Source organism: Chionomys nivalis, chromosome 4 (assembly GCF_950005125.1).
Source record: "Chionomys nivalis chromosome 4, mChiNiv1.1, whole genome shotgun sequence".
Classification (NCBI taxonomy): Eukaryota; Metazoa; Chordata; class Mammalia; order Rodentia; family Cricetidae; genus Chionomys; species Chionomys nivalis.
The window spans coordinates 36,037,392-36,061,677 of NC_080089.1; the positions used below are offsets into that span (position 1 = coordinate 36,037,392).

Here is a 24,286-nt window from a genome sequence, read left to right on the forward strand (position 1 = left end):
GGCAGCTTAGAGGTCGGGCGGAAATGCCAGGAGTCAGCCTGGCATGTCATGATCCAGGACTCAGAGTGGAAGGAGCACGGGCATCAGAACACTGGGCAAGAGGGTGGCTGCAAGATGGCTCCAGGCAGCTGCTCTGTAGCGGCCACTTGGCTGAGTCAAGTGTCACATTCGTTTCTTGCTAAATGTCCTGCCTATGCTCAGTGTTGAGTCATTCTCGTATCCACTGTCCTGTTCATCCCTACAGGAGAGCTGCCATGCGGTGGGCACCCAGTGCTTAACACACACTGGCATTTTCGGTTGTGCCCAACGCCCTTAGTCTTCACAGCACTGATCCCAATGTCTTCATCCACTGAGGCAGCTTCAGGGTGAGGTACTGGACTCTGAGGATGGGATGCTCAGGAGCCAAGAGTGAGTTCCCCTCCATTCAGTACTCATGGCAGCCCCCTTGCTCCACTCTGGCCTTGGCTCTGCGAGAGCAGTGCTAATGCTTCAGAGTGGCTGCGTTACCAACAGGATCAGTGGGGGACAGAGAAGAGGGTCTTACTTGGGGAAATACATCAAGACCAGTTGATGGGCAAAGGGACAGAGAGGCCCAGCACCTTTGAAACAAGGTGAGAGGCCCCCATAGGTAGAGATCAATTACAGAGATTATAATTTAACATGGAAGGAGATAAGGCACCTTTTCCAGGCCTTGGTCCTGGCTTGGAATTCAAACAAGAAAGAGTCTGAACAGGTCTTCCCTTCTGCTTTCAGCCCCATCCCTTCTGATTGCAGCTCCCAGAGCTCAGGCCTTAGAGTCTTCCATTTTCCCATGCTGGGTGCTCGGCAGTCCCTTCCCAAAGTCTTCTGTACCCTCAGTGGCAGGGTGGGTTTGGGCTGAACTGATTGGATCAGGAGGCTTTGCCTCACCTTGTGATGGACGTTTCCATTCTCTTGCTCATAGGGAGCACTTTGGGTACCCTCCATGCTGCTCTTCCAATCGAGGCCTCATATTTGTTTATATCTGCATGAACAGGAGAGATGAGATGAAAGAGAAAGTAAGCTGCAGTTTAATAAGCTTCTGCCTTTCATGTGCACTGGCCGTAATTAGGGTTCCCTTTAACTTCGTGGGCAGGCTCTAACAAGCCAGGATAGTATGGAAAATAAAGTGTTTCTGCCACATGCGGCCACTTTACAAAGCATCAAACCACACGGGCCACCTTCTCTAAGAACCTCAGGACAACTCTAGCAGGCATTTGAGGGAAACATCCCCATTATGTTCAGCGATGCAGAGAACGAGGAGTCCGCCAAGGTCTTAGAGGTGAGTGTGCAGAGAAACCAAGAATGTCCAGGGACTTCAGGTTCTCAGCCTCGAGCACTCCCTGCACCCGTAAATCACTGTCCATTTCTTAATGACCTTCCAGAAAGAACCAGCCTGGGAGAGCTGCGGTGCCCAGAAAGGCCAACTATCCCCACAAACCTGGCTTCAGTTTCAGGTTCTGGCAGGACTGGCTCCTCACTTCAAATGAGAACGTCTGCCTCTCAAGGTAGCCGAGAGGTGAGCTACAGTGCCCAAGGCGGGCCTCCAATCCAGGTCACCACATTTCCCCCCTCCCTTTCTGCTTTTCTGCCTCTCCCAGGCTCCCTTCAAGCCTTGCCCGGAGGATGTAGGTGAACAGAGATAAATCACACTATCCAGTCCCATTCCCCTCCTCCAGGGCAGGCACAGCAGGACAGATCCCTGAATCCCTCCACTTTTAGTACTGCTTCCAGCTTTCTCCTGTATGATGCCTCTTGAAGTGGAAGTACTTTCCCAGACACTGTATACGGTTACCAAGGCCCCAGGGGGTGGCTCTTCATGTATACCATCCAGCCCAGGTCCAGGCTTGGCCAACTCCTTCTTAGGAACCCAGAAAGGCCCCAGGGACAGTTGCCCAGTCACCAGCACACCAGCCTCTTGCCAGCCACTGATTCAATCACTGACCTATGAACCTTCCATGTCTACCACCACCAGACACCAGGCAGAAACTACGCCGGACTTAGCCACTCTGATTGCAATTTGTTCCAGAGGCTTTGATTTCATAGTTGCCTTTGTCCACACACCCCAGGCAGAGGGGGCAGGTGACTTTGATTTCTGACATTTAGGAGGCATCTGCTCCTCAGCCTTGGTTCAAAGGATTCTCTATCTCTGCCCGCTTTGCCCTACGGGTGTGTCCAAAGCCCTCTATAGCGACTCAGATCCCCTGAGAAACACTTCCCAAGCACCATGCTCTGACTGGCTTGAATCTCCAGGTATTACTCCCAAGGAAACAGAGAAAGCTGGGGCAGGGGAATCACACACAGGAGAGGACAGGATCCACATGCAGCCACCATTCTGATGGCGTATTAGTCAGAGTGGAGGAGAATACTCACAAACTCATAGGACTTGAGGAAAATACTATCGTGCGTGGGTTAGGACCAGACTAGAGCTACGGAGACACACAGGGACAACAGAGGAAAGGTTAGCAGGTCTGGGGTGGGATGGGGGTCCAGTAGCACATCAAGGGGCAGGAGCTGCTTCGGGGTTCCTGAGGCCCAGAATGGACCAGCACAAATGAGTATCGAGTAACTGAGCACTGGGTGGAGTCCCAGAAGTGAGGTTAGGAGCAGGGCTTCCACTGTCAGGGAACTCACCCACTGCTTCTGCTCCAGGATGCCTTCCAGGCCAGGATCTCTTTGTACACCAACCTGCAGAGGAGCTGTGGGGCGTGCAAAGCAGAGGGAGAAGACACTGTGATCTGGGCCCTGCTAAGGAAAACAGCGCTCCCCACAGGAAGACATTCCAAGCAAAGGGCAGCTGCCATCTGCTCACCGTCTTAGAAGCCCTCGTGTTTTATGCCAAAGTTCCAGTCTGTAGACATAAAGCATTCCCCAGTGGCCATCTATGTGCCCCAAGAACGCTTACCAAGCAAGCCAGGATGTCAGCAGAGATGAGCATGTAGAAGACATTGTTCCAACCTGTGGGGGAAATCAGCCCGGCCAGCAGGGGCCCCAGAGCCGCACCTGTACAGGACAGACTCATGAAACAGGATTCATACCTCCCCTGACCACCGTTGGCAAGGCACCTAGGGGTCCACCCAAGTCAAGGCAGGGGTTCAATTGCCAGGAGCCCAAACCCGGAACAAACCTATGGAGCCGGTCCCGTCGATGATGGCTGTGACCGTGGACAGGGCCTTGGCGTTACCCTTCAGGCTCTCGTGTGTGCCCTGGGGAGACAGAGTAGGGTGAGATGAGCGGAACCCAAGCTGAGCAGAACCTCCGGGTAAAGGTAGCGCTGGGAGAAAGCTAACGAGGAAGGTAATGATGGGGGTCTGGGGTTGAAAGGAAAGAGCCCGTGGGGGGTTCTGTAGCACAACAGACAGGAAAGGGAGAAGGGGAACTGAACTTGTAGACAGAGCCCCTGACCAAGCCCTCAGACCAGCCTGATAGCCAGCAGTAGCCCACTCACCAGGTCAGCAGAGACCGCTGTGGTGATCAGTGCATAAGGGCCATTGACCAGGACCCCACAGATAATCAGCATCACTGGGAAGATAGCAGAGACGGCACTCTTAGAGATGAGGGACTGTGTGCACACAGTGTGTCCAGAGCAAGTGTGTCACAGTGTGTCACACTCCCTGGCCTTGACCCAGCACCCACTTCATGGAGCTCCCGGGGCAGAGCCTCTCTAGTGACTGTGTGGGGTTCACAGCTCCTCCTCACCTATGGAGCTGGCTATTCCATTCTGGCCAATGTAGTTGTACAAGAACATCTGAAATAGGAAGGAGACAGTTGAAGCCAGTTTTCTCTCGCTGAGCTAGACCAGAGTCTGCAATAGCTGTCTGCTCTGGAAGGCCACATACCACTTGTTCTTCCCGCCACATACATCCAGTCTTCTCAAGTCTTTGTCCCAGACATGGATGGTCTAACCATGGTCATCTCGAATTTCTTTTTTATTTTTTTGTTTGTTTGTTTCGAGATGCGTGTCATCCAACACAGGCTGTCCTGAAACTCACTCCGTAGCTGAGGAAGACCTTGAACTCCTGATTCTCCTGCCTCGACCTCCCAAGCACTGGGACTACAGGCATGTACCACCGGGTATGGCTCTATAATTTCCCCTTCCCCCCAAAGTCTTCTCTGGTGTCTTTCCTCGATCCCTTTATTATTCCTTGATCAAAACATGCAGCACCTGATACCCCTCCTTTCACAGGGCCTGGTCCTCCACTGGCTCTCACTTCTCTTTCTCCACATGCACCCAGGAAACACGCGCACGCATGTACAAAGAGACAGCTATGCATGCCAACGTGGAGACGGACACACAGGCATGAGGCCCCAGATATCTGATCACACGCACATGCGCGTTGAGATTATACACGTACCATGGGAGCAGCCAAGATGAGCATGATGCAGCAAGTGGTGGCCCTGCCATTCGTGTAGTCACTGATGAGCCCCGCCATGATGCCACCTGGAACACATGCTCACTCACACACTGTCCCTGACACAGCCACGCTGCTCCTCGTCTGCTGCCCAATTTTCCCATCACCCTGTCACATGCTGGCCTGGCCTCAAGAAAGACCATCTCTCTCTGCAGCCTTCCCCTGCACCCATCACTCCAGGAAACCAAAGCACGAAGACCGCCTTTCTTAGTCATGTCCCGCCCCCACCCGCCTTGCAGGAGCAAAAATGAGAATACACCAGGAGGTCTTTCTTCTCTGGATCCACTGCCCAGATCATAGCCTGCTGTCCCTTCTTTCTGCACCTCTGCATAGGAACAAGCAGGAAAGACAGCCTGCCAGAACAAAAGGACAGGGCCTCACCTATGATGCCACCAGCGTCAAAGAGTGTGGATAGGTCCCCAGCCTCCTTGGCACTAAAGTGAGCTATGGAAAACACACAAAAAAACATGATCAGATGCTCAGGGAGGCTCGGAGTAGCTGGAAGAGTCTCTGTGGGACACTGGTTCAGCCCAAAGAAGAAGCTGAGGACCCATGACCAAGTGATTGGCCAGGGCCACAGTGTGAGTTTGCAGTACCTTGGGATATACTCCTTCAGGCTCTGAGTCCCACAATACCCTCTTCTGGCCTAGACCTTTCAGAGCAAGGTACCAATCCTGTTGTGCCTCCAGCTCTTTCTCCTGGAGTGTAAGGTTCTGACTGAGCTTTGGCCCAGCCAGCCATTTCTTTGACCCACTCTTGACCTAGAAGCAAGTTCCATAAGGGCTCTTCCTAGGCAGAGCCACAGGAATATGCTAATGCCCACAGCCACAGGAAGAGACTGGCGGCGGGAACATGGGGACCTTGGGTTTAGAAAAGGGAACATTTAGAAGCTTGACTGGTAACTCCACCCTCGAGGCTGATTCATACTCTGAAGTCAGCATCAAAGCCACCAAACAAAGGGTCACAATGCCTACAAAACTGCCCTCCTACTCTGCCGGTATCAGAGAGAGGGGCCCCCATGTAGAGCTATGGGGCAAGCTACAGTTCAAGATCTGGAGGTGACTAATCCCAGTGGTTTCCTGGTCTCCCATTCAAAGTCAATGTGTGTGGGGCAGGACAGCCATTGTTCCTTTTCAGGGTTGAGAAAGGATAAAACAGCCCTGGGCGAAAGGTCCTGGGTAAGGGGTGGAGCCCTCAGAATCCTGGGGGTCAGGAAAGTGGAACATGCTGCTTTTTGGTGTGTTACCCCCCATCAGTGGAAAGCAGAGACTGAGCAGGTGGAGAGCAAACAGCCCTTCCAGCCACCACAGTGACCTCGTCCATCCTTATGTCCTTGGGTGGTGGCACTGGAGAGTGCCCATTGCATGGCGGCAGGTTCCCCAAAGTAGTCCAGAAGACTACAGTACAAAGACATCACTCTCATGAAGGCCCCTGGAAGAAGAGCCTTGGAGGCCGTGGAGTAAGATGGCCCCACACAGCCTCTTCCTTGAGGTGGAGGAGTTCCAGGCAGACTCCACCCACCTTTGGGCCAAGCAGCCCCCCCCCCCACCCTCAGGCTGGAGAAAAGAGGGTTGCAGGACAGAACTTTGTGCTCCTAAGGTCCAACTCAGCTCCCAGGGGGCCAGTGCCTGGAGACAGTGCCTGGGGCTCAGCATCCTACTTACTGAAATAAGCAAGCAAATCTCCCAACCGAAGAGAGGCCCAGCTTTGCTTAGGTTGTTTACCAAAGTCAAGAGTCAAACTCGGGCATGGTGTCCTCTTTGCCCCGGCAGAGACCCTGTTTCTCAGCTCTTCTTCCCCTGGGACTCACCCACATTGAAGATGTACAAGGGCAGCCAGTAGAGGAAGGTGTAACTGACTAACTTGGCAAAGAGCAGACATAGCGAGAACTCGATCACACCCTGGGCAGCACAAGAGAGGACACAATGAAAAGGTGCTTGAGAGATCCCCAGTCCAGTGGAGGTCCCACCGGTGTACAGCACTACCCCATGACTGTCATCACTCCCATACAAAGTAATCCCAAATATACACCCCCATCCTAACAGCAGCAATGTGCCTACTGCTTCATGCCATGTCAAGACAGCCCTCCTATACTGCCCTTCCCAAGGGACCATCCTACAGTCTGTACAGAAATTCTCGACGCTACCCTATCCCGATAGCTAATGGAAACTCTAGAGAGACCCTCCTCCCTTCATCCCACAAACATCTCACCGGAATTTTGAGTGCCCCCAGAAAACTGATGGCTGCAGGCTCGGAGCCCGGCTCCTTGAAAGAGCTGGCGGCAATGTCCACATTACTCTCCCTACAGGAATAGGGACCATTCACAGGATCCTCAGGGTTGTCCCGTTCCTTCTCCTGGTCATCCTGAGCAAAGAAAAAGATCCCTCCTTGTGGGCAGGGCCACTTACCAACCTTCTCTAATGGGGAAAGACAGTCCAGGTGAGAGGTAGGGGGCGCCCATCCTGGGGGAGGTGTATGTTTCTCTCTTGGGCTGGCAGGCCCACCAGGTTGTGGGCCCTCCCATGGCCAGTTCTTGTGAGGAGGGCAGGGCTAGGGCTGGAATGATCTACTCACATGGTGCTGAGGAGGGGTGCAGTCCACGTCTTCTGGATCTGGGGGAGGTAGAAGGACAAATACCTTTCTGAGAACTTGCCAATAGTTTAGCCCCTTCACTTTACGATGGGTCTAAACTAATGTAGAGTTATCCCTACATGCCCTGCATGGGCCCCAGCATTAAGGGAGCAGGCTTCCTAGGTCAGCCTGCCTCTTCTAGGAACTGTTATGACTGCTCTTGACCTGGTGGCGATACACCTGGCCTTGCCAACTCAGGGCTGTCAGAGAATGGGGAAAAAAACCGTAGCCGTCTGAATGTAAGAGGCACAACCCTTCAGCAGAGCGAGCACCCACTAGAGGCAAAACATTTAAACTACTATGTCCCTCTCTTCAGAAATCCTTGGGAGCAAGTACTTTTTCACTTTACAGATGGAAAGGGCAGTTCAGTGTCACAGAGCTCATTACCCAATACCCCGAACAGCAACGCTCACAGAACGTCTGCTTTCTCCCACAAACGTACGTTAGAGCATGGGTGTCCACTCACATTCAATAAGAAAGAGGAAAGTGATGATGCCCATGGCAGCGGTGATAACGCCAGGCACGATGAATGACAGGCCCCACTGCTGGTTCACCCAGACTCCGGCGATCAGGGAGCCCAGGATGTTACCCACAGACGTGTGGGAGTTCCAGATGCCCATGATAAATCCCCGCCTGCGGAAAAGGGGAGAAAAGGGGATAAAAATGGGGGAAAATACCCCGCCCAGCCAAGCCCAGAAGACTGGCTGCCTCTAGCCTCCAGGATGTGTGCACAACTGAGATTCTCAGAGACCCCAAGGACAGTGCAGAGAAAGCTTCTGGCTGAGAGCCGGTGCATTAGCCAGCTCCCCGGCAAGCACAGACGGGAACTCTGAGCACGGGGAAGTCATGAACCTTTCATTCTTCTTTTTGACCCCTATCAATGTCACCCTAAACAGGAGTCTTCAACTGGGGGTGATTCTATCCCACAGGGGACATCTGGAAATATCTGGAGATTTTCAATGCCCTTGCTTGAGTTTTGCTACTGGAATCTAGTTTTGCACACTGCAAAAACAGTGTGTGCGGGCAGCCCCCATAGCAAAGAACTGAACAGCTCAGACCAGCAGTGCTGAAGGTAAAAACAGGCAACCTTACACAAAAGCCAGTCCAAAAATTTTACCTTTAATCAAAAAATTGAAATAAACCTGTTAGGAGAAACATGTCTGCTCTATGGGTTAAATCCTAAAGATGAGGAAAATAGCACTGCCCTTTAGCCCCAGAGATGTTTCTTCTCAGTGGGTGAGACCCGGCAAGAAGACACGTTTTCTAATATTTTCTCCTGAAAGTACTCCAGACACCTCCCCTGTACCCCCGGGTCCTTCCCACCCCCTCATCACACTTACTTTCCCTTTCCAAACCAGTTGCCGACACAGGTCACCACAGATGGCCAGCCTGTGGTCTGAACAAGCCCATTGCAGACCTGTAGAAGACAGGGAAGGTAAGAGTGAGCTCAGCCATCCTGAGTGGAGGAAACTCAGTGTCGTGACTGAGGAGCGGGAAGACAGCAGCAGCCTGGGACTGAAGCAAGGAGACCACGTCCCTCTCTGCTCTGACCTGGGGATGGCCAGGGACCTCAAGGGCTCTCTCTTTGAGGGAGACAAAGACTCGAGTGCAAGACAGACTCATACCTGGATAAGCACAAAGTACCAGAGCATGTGGATATCCCAGAAGTACCCCAGACCAAAGAGGGAGGTGAACAGGCCGCTGAGCACCATTCCAGCTGAGAGGTAGTAACGGAGGGGCAGCCGCTCCCCAAAGATTCCACTGGAGAAAAGACAGGGGTGAGCTCCAGGTTAACGGTATGTCCACTCTACCACCTCCCTCTCCTACCCATGTTGCCGAAGCCACTGTGGCCGTGGTGAGCAGTGATGACCTGTGTCCTACTGCATTCCAAGACCGACCCCAGACCTCACTTTCAAGGCTCCTCTGCTTTATCTGACACTCCTTTGACAATTCTGCTGCCATGTCCCTCCCTGCTGGTTGATCAAGCCTTTTATTTATTTATTTTTTCAGCACATCCCCTGCTGTTTGGTTTCGGTTCCCACATGTCCCTTCATGGTTTAGTGTCATATTCAGATTGCCTTTCGGGTACCATGACTCGGACTTCCCTAAAGCAATGGAAGCTCAACACTCTAAATTCTAAATTCTCCTTTCTCCTTTCATCAAAGAGGCCTCTGAAACATCAGCAGTCCAGACGTTCAGCTCTTTAGGCGGTGAGAGCTTATAACCTTGCTATATATAACCTATCTTGTCCACCGCAGCTTCTCCCTCACACCTAGGTAAACTCCTCCCTTGGTTCTCCCTTTCCATAGCCTGGAGCAGGCCCTCTGCAAATGACCTTTGCGAATAGCCCTGTCTCCTGCTATTGCGTCCCTCGAAGTTCCCCTTCGGGTAACCCTGTGAAGGTTCTGCCTGCACTCCAAGCTGTTCCCTACTGGTAGGTGTTCACTGGCGCCTCCAGCCAGAGTATCCTTCCCCACGGCCATGTCCGCTGCTCTTCACACTTCAGAGCTCACCTGTGATGCCTTCCCTAAACTCCTGTCTTCAATCCCAGTGCACTGCCTGATTACCCAGCCTTCAACCATTTTCAATCAGCTGCTGAGATAAGGGTCTTTCTACCAGGCCATGAACTCTGCAGAGGTCACATCCTGCCTTGTCCATCTGTGATTTCTGACAGCAAGCTCTGCTGCTGGGTGAGACCCACACTGGCTGTGTGACTTAGACAGCACTGGGTAGGCTCTCCTTTGGAATCTGCATGTCCAGGGCTTAGAGGACCCTGGTCCATACCCACCGATGCTTCCTGTCCACCAGCAGCAGGTGAAGGGACACTGTGTTGACCACAGTGAAGGAAGGAGGCTGGCCATGGGCTAATGGCCTGGGTGGGGCCTTGGCTTCATGCCCACACCTAGGTACTATCAGATTTCCTGCCCCAGGTCAGTCAGGAGAAGCAGCAGTCAGGAAGCATCTACCCCACCCCCACCCCCAAATGGGCACAGTCTCTGCCTTTCTCTTACCTAATAAACATGCCAATGGCATAAGCCACTAGGAAGGCGTTGTCCACAGCTCCCAGTAACTCCGTGTAGTCATCTTTGTCTGAAAGCAGATGGGAAAGACAAAAAATTGGCTGGGTGGCTGACCCCACAGGAGCCCCTTTCTTTCTCCAGGAGGGATTGGGGAGTAGAGAGCAGCCATGTACCCGGTTCTTACCAAATGGACTCCAGCTGCACCAGGTGGTATCGTTGGGATCGTGGGTGTCATTTTCAGGTCTCACCAGCGCTGAGCAGTTCTGGTGCAGGCGGCTCTGGAAGGCAATGGCACACATTGGTCAAGGATCACATTGTTCCCTGGAGCCCACTCAGCCCAGAGAGAGGCAAGCAACCTGCTATTCAGTCCCAAGCAGCACTGCTTCTCCCACCACAGTCCATGTTCCCTCCCACCGGCACATCCTCCAGCAGGGGTAGGTGGCCAGAAGACACCTGTGAATGGAATCCACAGAGCCTAAGACCTCTGCCTTCTCAGCCTCCGCCCCCCCCCAACAATGCTGCTGTCTGGAAGGTGAAAAGGGGGGTGTGTAGGAAAACATTGCAGGAGGATTGTAGGAAAGAACCACCAACAGTGGGTATCTGGCAGGCCCTGCAGATGCTCGCCCTTACCAGCCAGCCTCACCTTAACAATGCTGATGGGCTTTCTGGACATGTGATAACAGACGTAGACGAGAAAGGTGAGCAGCAGGATGAAGCCACGGAACCTGGAGGAGAGAGGGGCAGCACAGTCTGCAGAGGCCCAGCCACCGCTCCTTCAAGGCCTTAGCACCAACGGTTTACCTTCAGGCTCTCTTCTAGACCCAAGCTCCCAGGGCAAAGGTCAGGAGAGTCTACGAGCAAACCAGCCCCCTTCTTTCCAACCCTTAGCCCTTCTAGGGTCTTATTGCAGCAAGGCTGTCTCTGTGTCTGGATATGTGGAGCAACTATGGCCACAGGGAATTGAGTCATTTTCTAAACATCTGAAATGATGGGCATGGCGTAGAGTTAAAGGGGAGAGGGGTCTTTCTACAGAGTGAGGTCCAATTTCCATTGTGCTTAGCAGACTTGGTCCAGACTATGGGAAGAAATGGCTCAGCTGGGACAGCTGGTGACAATGACTGAGTCCTCTCCCTCATGGTCCCTGGCTCATGGTCAGTTCCGCTCCACAGAAAGGTGATGGCTTCCTCTGTGGCTCACACACCCCATGTGACCTCCCCGGACCTACTTCTTAGCTCATGTGCTGTCCAGATGGAAAGAGCAGTCTAATCAAGAGTTGCTCCAAGTTTCCACCGCGCCATAGCCGCTGTACCTCCTGTGGGGCTTAGGGAGGATCCTGCAGGGCACTCCTGAGTCACTGTTTCCCCAGCAAGGCATCAGCTGAGTTGACTCAGCAACCAGGAACCAGAAGGTATATGGAAAAACTAGACCTCAGAATGGGGGGCTGAGGGGACAGCTCAGTGGCAGAACACATGATTAGTATGCTCGAGGCCCTGAGTTCTAGCCCACCAACCAACAAACTAACCTGGAAGAAAATGTCAGACGTTAGGAGAAGACTCATGCCTCTGCTCACTAAAGAGAAGGGCTGGGGAGAAGGGCGATCAGGCCCTGGAGCCCTCCTCTCCCTTGGCTTCATGAACCTAGGGCAGACACTTGGATGTTCACCCTGCCCTATCTGGTAATCTGTCCCCAGACTCTAAACTCACTTCCCCCAAGCATGTAATTAAGCAATGAGGGCCACCGCTTGTGAAACAAAAGGTGTTTCTGCAAAACCTTAATTGACTTGAGCTGCCAAATCCTGCCTCACTTCGCCCTGGACTTTAGCTTCCTACCAAGATGTCAGTTTCTATTCTTTCCATGGCTCTGTATTTTTTCTTTGAAACCTTGGATGGTGGTGCACACCTGTTGTGATAGCACTCAGGAGGCTGAGGCAGGAGGATTGGGAATCTGAGGCCAGCCTGAGCTACATAATGAGACCTAATCTCAAAGCACCTCCTTGGTTACTTGTTTCTGAGACACCTGTATCAATCACAGAGGTCTTCTAGGGACCAAGGAAGCCAAGGTTACCCCAAATGCCTGCCTGACACAGTGACTGACATCAAAAAGCTTGATGACACTGAAATTTTCCAGGTCTACCAATTATATATATATACATATATATACATATATATAAAATATAGCATATTATATATATGTTATACACACACATATAGCTGATTCCTAGTTCAGGGATTTCTAGAATTCTCTGTTAGAGAGACTCAGCTAGCCTAGGCAAAGAGCAATGGATGGATGGGAACTTCAAGCCTATAGTTAACTGGGCTGTTGCCTAATCCAGGGAAAAGCAGACAGCACTGAGTGACATCTCCCACTCACTCACCTGGTTAGTCTTCTGCTTCTGGCTTCTTCGATTGTACGTGATGGTAATATCAGCCCTAACTCGCTCACTCTCATCCGAGTCCCTGGGTACCTGTGCTTTCACCTTTAAGCCACACAGCTCAGCTTCTGTGACTACTATCTTGACTGACCACACAGAGGTGCTGGGGTCCTTGCCAGGATGTGTGGCCACAGTCACAACATATCAGATCCTTTCTGGTTCTGAACAACCTTTGGGAACTCAAGTCCCACTGTTTCCCCTGAGAGCCCAGCAGTGATGGCTGCTCAATAACAGACCCTACTGTTACCTGGGTGGTGTGGGAGGTCCTTCTGTCTATGTGTTGCTTTTATTGGTTAGTGAATAAAGAAACTGCTTTGACCTATAGCAAGGCAGAACTTAGCTAGGTGGGAAAAGCTACACTGAATGCTGGGAGGAAGAAGACAGAGTCAAAGAGAAGCCATGTAGCCCCGCTGGAGACAGATGCTGGAACTTTACTCATGGTAATACACAGATTAATGGAAATGGGTTAAATTAATAAGAGCTCGTCAATAAGAAGCTAGAGCTAACAGGCCAAACAGTGTTGCAAATAATATGGTTTCTGTGTGATTATTTCTGGAGTCTGGGTGGCTGGAAAATGAACAAGTGGCCTCCTACAACACCTGGAGAGTAAGGCTGCACCTCAGTAGACACTCATGAGATGAACAGAACCAACGAGGAACTAGAGGAACAAACCAGCTGTCTGAATCCTTCCCCTTTCACCTCGACCCCAGTGTCCACACTACTTTCCCCTGCCCATCTTTCTCTGACTTTATCCCATCTGAGTTCCCAGGTGTTCATCCTTTTCTGCTCAATGCCTCTTTCATCCAGCGTTTCATCCCTCCCGAGCATGGGTAGGAAAAGCCATTGCAGAGAAGAGACATATCCATGCCCAAACCTAACACCCTGATGTTCTTAGAAGAAAACAAGACTGCTTTTGCATCCATCCAAGCGCCTACCACGTCACAGGCACCACACCAGGGAACTGACAAATGCAAGAGAAATGGGAAGGAAGATCCTGCTTTCTGAACTTCATGGGTTAGTGGGGGAAACAGACAGAGAGGAGGGACCGTGCCATAAAAGCAGGAAGCCTTGTGTGACAAGGGAGTACAGGCGGACACGAAACCATTGAGATGGAAGCGGTGTCAGGCAAAGGAGCTGTGGTTTCAAAATCATGCAGGAGATGGCTAAGTCAACCAGGGCTGGGCAGGGGGATGTGCCAGGGAGCAAACACTGGGGAAGGCGCAGAGGAGTGAAATAACAGTGCCGCCTTGGGAACACCGCATGGCTTCAGATATCTGGAAGGGGGGACCGAGTCAAGCGGAGGACAAGTGGCTGAATGAGGAACGGCCTAGGCCAGGTAGGGCCCTGTGTACCAAGAAGTCAAGTTTGGGCTCTCTCTTGAGGAGGATGCAAAGCCATCAGAAGGGCTGGGCTTCCCTAGGCAGTGGTGCTGTGGACATGAGCCAGGTGAAGCCAGGGCGAAGCCCCATGTGGGCTTCCTCACCTCAAGATGGTGCCAGCCCGTGCCTTCCCATCCTGTCAGCCTCACAAGATGCCCTTGATTTCAAGCTCATGTCTATAGGGACAAAAAGTAAGGACTTAGAACCAGGCAAAGATAGCTCTCTTCCCCAAACCTGTTTACTCCTCTGAGAAGTACTTCTTCCACCTTGTTCCCGGAACTGCTGACAGATGTTCACTACAGATCTTACAGCATTCCTGACTCCCAGAGGATGCTTAAAAATGGCTGATGCTGTTTTAGATTAGCTCATGAAGAAGAGCAGGAAGGACTAGAGGCAGCTCTCGCTATTATTACAAGGGGATTTCTGGGCCTTTATTTGCCTGACAGAACTTAGGAGGCCATCAGTCCCTCCTCCCTACCTCTCTAGGATACCTACCTGGGTCTCCTAAGACACAAAAACCTGGGATTGCTTATGTCCTGCCTTGTTTAGGAAGAGAATTTGCAACCATACAGGGAAGCTGGGTAGCTGAGGTCTTCTGGGGGGCAGACAGGAGATCAACCAGTCCACACTGGCATCTGATCTGTGATTTTTATTTTCAAACCTGCCCAGCCTATATCCCAACCTCCAACAAAATAACCGGACCCCTAATTCAGCAGGAAGGACAGGACCTTTGAGAGTCAGGGTTCCTCGGCTGTGTTGCCTGGTGTTAGCCCGACACTGGTCTTCTCTGGGACTTCCTGCCTGGCCTCCAGAGGGTGGAAGGTTAAGCTCCAAGTCACAACACTGACTGGGCCCCAGCCTACTTGGAGCCAGGCCTCCTACTAGCCAGGCTCCTTTCAGGTATTCATGAAAGGGCCCCAGGTGCTGTCATTCAAAGAGGCCCAGAAACTGGAGGTTTAAGGTTGGAGCTAGACTTGAGGCTGCAGAACTCAAGCTCATTCACAGGCCAGACAGCTGAGGACTCTGGGCAGGGCAGGACCTGAAGGTTTCACTTCTCATAACTCCTTCCCTCGCAACCAAGAAGCCCCACAGGGGACGCAGGGACAAGACTTGCAGAGTCACGAGGCAGGAGATGGCCGTCCTGGTGTAGAACTGGGCAGGGCAAGCAGGCCAGGGGCCAAGGAACATAGACCACTCCATGTGGGGGTAGCTGCCCCATGACCTTCTAAGGCTTTTTTGTGTGTGTGGGGGGGCGCGGCACTTCTTAGAGTCCCACCTCCTCTACCACCAGACAGTGGTTACTGAATAACCAAATCAGATAGAGTGGGACCAGCTATCTCTTAACTGTTAGCTGACAACCCAATTCTTTCCCAGGACCTTGATAATAGCTTTATCAACTTCATTAAGACTTTGCACTAAGAGTGATTCTGGGCTAGGAACAGAGAACAAGGTGTCCCACAGTAGCAGGAGATAATAAACAAACACCACCCTTAATTAATTATTCTCCTTGCCATCACCACACGCCAACAAGACCCCAAGAGCAGCCTCTGAACTCAGGAGAGGTGGAAACGGCCCCTCTCCTCTCTCCTCACTGCTCCCTGCCTCCTCCTTTGCTCCATAGCTACTTCTCTGACAGCCCCGACCACCATGACTTAGAAAGACGGGGCTTCGATCACCACCCCTGCTTCAACCCGGGACAGCCCCGAAGATCAACACCAGGAGGTGGCTGCGGGTGACCTTGGCACTCTCCCTGAGGAAATGAACCTGGTGACCTGTTCTTGGGTGTGCCTGTTCTGGGGACAGTAGTTCTGGAGAGGAGAGAGGGCTGAGTACAATAATAACCAGATCAGGGTCAATGAGGACGGTGCCACCCTCACGCTCCATCAAGCCCTCCGTCAGTACTGGGAGATGTCCTAGAGGGGAAGGGCCAGGCAAGAACAGATGCCCAAGGGCAGAGTCCTGTGTCGTGCCTGCAGTGTACAAGAGTGAGCAGGGTCAGGCCAGGCTGGAGAAAGCTTTCATGGGACAGGGAGCAGACCCATGGAATCCCATGCCTCTTGTCCTCCTCCTCTGGGTCTGAGGTACTGCTCTGAGAGATGGAAATGACTTAGGGCTCTGCTGGCTAACAGGTGAATGCACCACTCTTCTGAACAATGGTTGCGCTCACAACAGAGATGGGGCTGTGCTGAGGGTCACATCCTTCCAGGACCCCCAGGAGGCCTGGCTTTAGCCTCACCCTAGCTGTCTCCTGAGTACTCCTAAGCTAGAGGTTAGAGGAGCGGCGACACCAACGCCTACACCACACACACCAACTTAGTGACAGTCAGCTGGCGGTGGGGTCTGGCTTCAGGGCTCTACCCCTATTTGGCCAGCTCTTCTAAAGCCCGCAAACTTGCTCCCTTCACAACCTTCCAGCTGGCCTAAGTGGACACCTTGTGCTGTAGCTTCTAGCCCCGCCCATTCACTCTTTCTGAGCACTCGGGGCTCTCCCCTAGTTGGCTTTCTTCTCAAATATATATTCCTTTTTTCCAAAAAGAAAAAAAGATTATCGCCTTAACCATAAATTTCATCTGGAATGTTCTGACTTCCTGTGGTTACTAGACAGTTGTTTTTTGTCTGGGAAGGATCTTGGGGTCCAGTCTTTGGTCCCCTGGATCTCTCTGATCCAGCATTCAATCCCAGCTAGAACGGGACTAGAAGCATGGCATTCGCGGAGCCGTTTGCAGACCCAAGGCAGCTTTTATGCTTTGTGCTGGTGTTTCTTTGGGACTGCCTGACTCTGACCTCACTGAGCCCTGGCTAGCTTGACTGAGAAAGGTCTCCACCCAGCTACACAGACAACTCCAAGCCGCCTCCTCAACCGTTCCTCACAGCTTGAGCAGACTGGCAACATTCGGAGCGGTGGGGGTTGGGCACGCGGCTATGTCCTTTAAGGAGGGAAAGAGGAAACACCAGGGAGAAAAGGGGAAGCCCAGAAAGCAGCTGCTGTGAGCTGCACTAATAAAGACGCGGGGGATGGGCCTCAGGCTCACGTGCGTGGGGGGGGGGGCACGACACAGGAAGGGGGTTAGACTCCAGCATTCCGGGGATCACTCCTTTTCAGGGCACGCGGCTCTAGCCCTCACAGCTCTCCCTAAGCAGTTCCTTCTGCTGCCCTTATCGAGCACCTCTTGTCAGGAGCCAGGAAAATAAGACGAAGGACAGGAACCATCTGGGACTCAGATCTGATTTCGGCCCTCTGGCTACAGAATAGGGAAAAGGACATCAGACCTAAGCCAAAAGAAGCTGAGCCTTCATTTCTGGTTCTGCTAACTTACTGTTGCTTTGGAGCAACTTGTTTAACCTCTCAAAGCTCAGTGTTATTGTTAAAATAAAAGAGTAAACGACCACGCAAGATCCTCACAAGGACTAACAAATACACAGGTAGCAGCCCTCAGTGTGTGCTTGAAGATTTTTCTGCTCTCTCTTCCTCACCAACTCCACAGCACAGAGCCGTCTGCCAGCCCTTTCCTTGTCCAGCTCCCAGGGGAAGAAGATGAAGGAATGGGGCAAACACAAACAGTGTGGGAATCGAGCTTCGCTCCTGCTCCTGCCAAAGCTATCTCCTCCACACCCATTCCCGCTCATCCAGCTGCTCTGTCACCAGGCTCCCTCCTCCAGGTCCCGAGTGAGTTTCTCCTCCTCACCCAGCCCTGTACGCCCTGGCCACAGTCATCTCTCTGGAAAGATGCCCGTGCAGACATCAACACCAGGCAGGCCCAGGGCTACGGACCTTCTGGGGGTTTGGTGGCTCAGGAACACCACGAACTGGCTGTCTGCTCAGTCCTGACAGGGGATGGAGTAACACCCACTGGATGGAAACTCCAGAGACTCTGTCGGCCTCCACACGCCTGGTGCCACCTGCTCACAACCCCACTCCAGGCTCTGGGTTCTTGCAAGATATGCTCCTCCTGGCTGGAGTACCACACAGCCAGTCCGCAGACAGAGGCTGCCCAATTCACTGAGTGCTTTAAAAAGTATTCCATTTGCATACACATAGTAAAGATAAAGATGCTATCAACTTGGGGGGGCATGGGAGGGGTTGGAGGGAGGGAAAGTGATAATTTCAGTTAAACTTTTTTTTTTTACACTACCCCTCTCCCCCAGGGTTTCTCTGTGTAAGAGCACTGGTATTCCTGGAACTCACTTTGTAGACCAGGCTGACCTCTAACTCACAGAGATCTGCTTGCCTCTGCTTCCAGAGTGCTGGGATCAAAGTGTGTGCCACCACCACCCCGGCTAAAAATATTTTTTTCAAAAAGAACTAAGTAAATGTAAAAAAATCAAACTTCTCATTTAATCTCAATGCCCTGAGATATGAGGGTTGTCATTTTCCTTGTATAGTTAAGGAAAGGTAGCCTGATAGAGATTGATTTGTCTAAAGCCAAATGACAGTGTGGGTTTTATTTTCCACCCACATGATCATCAGGAGTACGGGGGAAAAGACCAAAGGCTTGGGAGTCGGATGAACCCAGAATCAACTCCAGTACAGTCATCTGCCAGCAGCACAATGCTTGACAAGCCACACGCTTTTCAGTGTCTCCGTTTACCAGTATGTCCCGTGGGAGAACTAACCTTTCATTAAAAAAAAAAAAAAGACAAATTAATATTACCCAGTACAAAGTAGTACCTACAGAAAGCTTGCAGAATGACAGTCAATGGTTAAGCTTCCGGGCTGAATACAAGCCGAGCCCCCACTCAAATCTCTCCATGTGAACGCTGTGGCAGCCTTATGAGTAGGCTTTGCTGCTCTCCTTATTTCTCGGGTGAAGGGCTCAAGACTGCCTGCTGCTACCTTCAGTCTCTGTCGATGCTCTCCTCAGGGCAGTGTGAAAGTTGTGTGTGACAGAGTTCACTTCTAATATTCTTTCACACTGTACGCCCTTATCCTGTAGTCTCCATCTCGACTCATGTTTTGTTTAGCACAGGAAATGTGCATGTGTTAACACCCATCTGTTGTGATCCTCAATAACAGATGAGACAGAGAGAACCACCACGGTTGCATGCGTCCTGCGTGCCAAGCAATGTCTACCTCTAATCTCGAAAACGTCATGTATCAGACATACTCCAGGAGGTAGTTTTCTTCAAAATCAATTCAACTGACCTCTAAAAGACACAGACCATTTAAACCATCACCCTTTGACACTCGGTGCATGCAGCACTACTTCTAACATTGCTAACTCAGGAGTGGGCATGTAGCTCGGTAGCAGAGCATTTGCCTGGCATACACGAGGGCCTGGGTTCCATCCTTAGGGTTACACAAACAAACAAATGAATAGAACAAAGTAAAAAAAAAAAAAAAAGATTGATGACTGCTGTGTCCACAGCACCTCTCCAGATCTACCATTAATTCCAAGAAGGTGGGGTGACGTCTTCATTTTTTCTGCGAGCCCCAGACTTTTGTGTAACATCTTCATAGCAGAACTATACTTAGGGTCATGGGGGAGCACCTAAACTCACACTTTTCAGGAAAGATGGAAGAGAGCACCTATTGAAGATCCTCCATCAGCCGCAGAAGCTGAGCGTATTTACCTGAACTGTCAGACATTCCATCTGGAACCTCCTAGCTTCTACTGGTGAGAAAACAGAGGCCCCCAAAAGTCAGAAACTCACAGCACACAGTGGTAAAAGGATTCCTAGACCACTTAGAGTTGTTAGAATTTTGGAGACTATGGCAGCTAGAGTCGCACTTCAGGAAGTGTGCAAGTGGGACCGAGGGTTTAGTTCAGTTGGAAGAGTGCTTGCCTAGCATGCACAGGGCCCTGGGCTTCGTCCCTAGTACCACGTAAACCACAAGTGGTGGAATACAGGCGGATGTGATCACGGCTCTAAGAAGGGGGGAGGCAGGAGGATTAGAAATTCAAGGTCATCCTTGGCTGCGTAGGTGGTTCAAGGCCAGTGTGTGCTAGAGATCTTGTTTTTAACAGACAGTGCACAAGTGGTGTGTGTGTAGAAGGCTGTACTGTGCGCATTCCTGTGCTGAGAGGCTGACATAGGACAGACTCTTCACCATGATTCACCCTCATAGGGTTAAGGAGCAGCTCAGTGGTAGAGCTGCATAGTTATAAGGCTTTGTGGAGGGGAGTGTGGTTTGCCTGGGACTGTAGTAGGTTCCAGAAGAAGTCCAAAAAGAAGCAGTTAGTGTGTTAAGATCTTGCAAAGCAGGCTCAGGTTTGATGACTTGTCTCACAGAACTCTGAAAATCAGGTTCCTGGGAAACCACCTAGATTTGGTCTTTGACGTTTTAGAAAGAGAAGCGCTGAGACTAGCAAGGCTCACCATACCAATATCATCAGTTAGTGTTAGAATCGTGGGGGAAATCTGAAGAGATAAGCAGTTTTGTCTACATTAAACATAGAGATAAAATGCTATCATTTGATATTATTTCTGTATTATGTGTATGAGGGTGTTTGCCTGCATGTTTGTGCTGCCCGGGTCCCCCAACTCAGAATTTTTGTGTTGTATCTCTCTTAAGGTTTTTTCCTCTCTAAAAATTGTGTTTGTTTGTTTTTATAAGTTGAACGCTTACTCTTCTGATAGTCCCACTTGGACAACTTTAAGTACACAGTAGTGAATGGTCAGGAGACTTCTTTCTGGAGAAGCTGAATTGCAGGGATTGCTAAGCCAAGATGTGAAGGACCAGCACTAATAGCACAGGCGTAAGTGAACTGCTGTGACCGTCGCTTATGCTTGAAATGTTATTCTAGCTCTCCATTTTCAGGACACCCATAGAAGGAAGACCTTTTTCTTTCCTCTTAAGTGATCCATAACCCACAGCAATTTAATAGGTATTGTATTTTTGTAAACCGAAATGTAGAAACTCCGAGTCTTCTTGTTTTCCAGGGCAATGTGGCTATTTGTAAAGCTGCCATAAGAATCTCTTTTTTCTTTTTAATAAGAACAGATTTAGAAGAGCTGGTTATGTAATTAAGGCCTTGACTGGATACTGTCTTCAACAAGGATGGATATGTAATAGTAACTATATTAGACCCTTAGAAGGAACTGAGGCTTACTGTGTGGAGTCAATACCCAAGGAAATGGTTTTCTGAATTCCTGGTCTTCACAGGTAGAAGAAAGTTGCTTGGTTTTTTGGGTCTAAAAGTCTTAGGATATTTAGGGGATTCAGTAAAAGAAGGATCTGCCCAAATTTATAGATACAGCAGGTAAAACGTGATAAAGACAGTTCTTGGCATCTCAAGACAATAAATAGTAAATGACTATGAAAACCCAACAGTGCTGGACTACCTGTCGGAGACTGGAGCAAGGCTCAGTCAGCAAGGTGCTTGCTGCAGAAACTGAGCGTTATCCCCAGTGCCCACATTAAAGGCCTGGCACAGTGGTGGCTGAGTCTGTGCTTCCAGGGCGGGAAGGCAGAGACAGGTGAGAGCTACCTAGAGCTCCGTGGAGCTGAGTGTCAAGTTCTGGGTCCCAGTGAGAAACCCTGTCTCAAAGAATAAGGTGGGCTGCCTTCTGAAGGACACCTGAGGTTGGCCTCTAACTTCCACGGGGACACACATGCACCACCTACTAAAGGAAAACTACACACACACACACACATTAAATTATTTTTTAAAGGCTCCTTATGAAAACTTCTAGCAACACAAATTTAGCATGACCTACCTGGTTAATTAATGCTTTTGCTGTACATGGGCAAACAATGAGATTAAATCTAAGGAGATCTACTTTATTGTATGATCAAAAATTTTTAGATATTAAAAAAGCTGAAATGGAGTCTCTAGAGAAAACACAGTGTCGAGGAGAGGCCACTCTCCAGGCTATCTGCATCTTGTTTGTTATTTATCCTGATTTTAGTTTCCCTTGACACTGAACTATTTTATTCTCTGAAGTGGTAGCTAACCAGATAAGTCTTGTAAAATACATTCGCTAGTGAAATGGCATCGAGTCTTAATGTCTAAACGAGTTTATTTGTACTATGCTTTTAAAAACTATGGTAAAATATACACAGAAAAAAAGTTATTTCAATCACCTTTAAATTTAAAGTCAGAAGCGGCAAGCATATTCACATTGTGCAACCATAGCTGCTATCCACATCCACTCCTGTCTTTCAATTCTCTGTCCTGCCAATTATGACATCTTCTTGTTCCTTCATTATGATGGGAGGGAGGTGGACTCTCTAACCCAGGCTCATGCTAAAGTCCTTATCAGAGTCGTTTTATATCTTTCTGAAAACACAAAACTGTTTAATAGTTCCAAATTTAGAAAGGACCGGATAAACCATCTAAGGGATATTGTATGTGATGATTAGCCTGACTGAGAGGGCTGGAAACCAAACACCTTTAAAACCAGGCCAAATGGATCACACTCTAAGCATCTGCCCAATCTGTGTTAAGTTTTATAGTTTATAAACAATGGCAACCAACAAAATATTTTTAGCCCCCCAGTCGCTGCTCTTCCCCTCGCCCTCCGCAGGCCAAGCACATTGCTCTGACAGAGAGTGGCCAAAACCTTTTCTCCCAGCAGATGGGTGACCTTGTGGTCTTGAGGACAGTGCTGTGAAAGCCAGCTCACGCTTTTAAGGGTGACTACCCAGTGTTGGGGGGGCTGCAGCTCTACTCCCAGAGACCTACCCTAGCTGGGCATCCCTGAGACTGGAACGGTGCCCCCAGGCAGGCTCCCAGAACCAGTGATTTCTGGCTTCGGTTACCTAATCCAATCAATAAAATAAACTAAAATGGGACCAAAGATCCCTGGCCACCTTTCTCTTCTACACTCCCTGGCCTCGGTTTCCCACAGGCAAATCCAGATCCCCTAAGTGCTACATTAAGAGTTGGAGGTACTCTACAGGTACCCGCCTGTGTGCCTGTGTTTGCAGATGCGGGTGACAAACCGGAAGGATGAAGACTCTTAGGCAGCCTGTTCTTCACCAGGGTCATACATTAGTCTGGGCTGATGTGGAATTAACAGATCTTTGTTACTAACCGTCCTTGCCTGCGCCACTGAAGGAGCCCGGGCTTGAAAGAGCTAGAACTCCTCCCCCACCCCAGCCAGAGACAAGCAGAGACATCAGCCGCCCGCCTGAGTGCGTCTCTGAACGTCCCGGCAGCCTCCCTCTCCAGCCCTGCTCACCAGCTGTCCCTAGAGAAGGCACGAAGAAACCAGACACCCGGAGCCAAGGAAGACCGCATCTTGCGTGGCCGGTACCAGAGCTGGGAGGACGGAGGGCACAGAGCCGGCGCGAGTCCCCGCCACGGTCGACTGTTGTTTAAATGCCCCGCCGGCTGGCCCGCCCCAGCCAGGGTCCCCGCCCCTTGCACCTGACCTCCCTGTCCTCTGGGTAGCGCCTACGGCCAATCCCGGCAATCTCTCAAAATTCGCTAGCAACTGTTTTCTGTGCACTACCATCTGTTTTCTCGAACTTTTTCTCCGTGTCAGAGACCGATTGTTTGAGTTTCCTGGGGCTCCCCTTTCTGGTCTGTGCTTTTCCGTTTCAGTACTCAAGAGGGAGGGGGAACTGAAAACAGCAATCTTACAAGTCATCAACTCTGTGTGACGTCCTGTCTCTGCAGTCCTACTTGTTTTGAGTGGTGCTGTGCCGTGATACAGTGCAAACGAGGCACTCTGTGCGAGCTAGTGCAGTGGAACCAGTGATCTGAGTGCTATCACTCACCCGGAGTTCTGAAGAGTCCCAGGGAGGAAAAGTACTTAGCCCTAAACCCATCTTTCAAGTTCTGGTCCTGCCTGCTCAGATTCCAAACTGCTTACTAAGCCAGAGGGGAGCCTTCCCAAACCTACACTAGATAGGTTCTGTCCCCAGTAACGATGTTACGAGCACTCCAATCTCCCCTTTAGAGGCAAGCAGCCAGAGGGCAGTGAAGAGCTACAAGGAAGGGTCTTTAGTGCTCATAAAAATGCCTGCCTCTAGTTTGAAGATACCAGGGTGCATTTCCACCTATAAAATGACGCTATTGTGAGATTCCTGTATAGGAAACCCAGGGCGAAATAACGAGAAGGGAAAGAGAAAGAAGGGGGAAAGGGGAGTATTCGCCTGAAAAGTAAACTTGTTAATAGGAATGCGGCTGTGCAAATGGGTTTCAGCCCTAACCCCACCCACCCCTAACTCCTAGGAGTGCCCAGTCCTCAGAGCAAGGTCAGGGAGGTTGCAGCAACAACTCCACCAAACAGGGGAGGACTCAGGATAATAGACTTGGCTAGTCAGCCCTGGTACAGAGCAGAAAGAGGGTAAGCAAAGTTGTAAAACCCTCGGATACTACCAGCATTTGAGAGTATGGGTCTAGTGCCAGAAATGCAGGCAACAAGTCAAGGCCAGGGGTAAAGGGTTGGAGGAAGAAAGGCAATAGACAGGAGGTACAAATGCCAGGTCCTGTAAAATGCTGG

The 24,286-nt window shown here is 50.7% G+C and overlaps 1 protein-coding gene across 1 annotated transcript; it reads right to left on the reverse strand.

Moving 5' to 3' along the window:
* On the reverse strand, positions 1–23,341 carry Slc37a2 (solute carrier family 37 member 2). The gene is made up of 18 exons (XM_057767566.1): positions 23,018–23,341; positions 10,725–10,806; positions 10,266–10,359; positions 10,073–10,151; positions 8,687–8,822; positions 8,402–8,478; positions 7,528–7,694; positions 7,005–7,042; positions 6,642–6,794; positions 6,241–6,331; positions 4,812–4,874; positions 4,374–4,459; positions 3,718–3,766; positions 3,467–3,540; positions 3,146–3,224; positions 2,924–3,021; positions 2,653–2,717; positions 1–1,003 (listed from the first exon to the last, which is right to left on the reverse strand). The coding sequence occupies exons 1-18, from the start codon at positions 23,074–23,076 to the stop codon at positions 988–990; spliced, it is 1,506 nt and encodes a 501-aa protein (XP_057623549.1). The 5' UTR covers positions 23,077–23,341; the 3' UTR covers positions 1–987.
* Between the last annotated feature and the right edge of the window lie 945 nt (positions 23,342–24,286).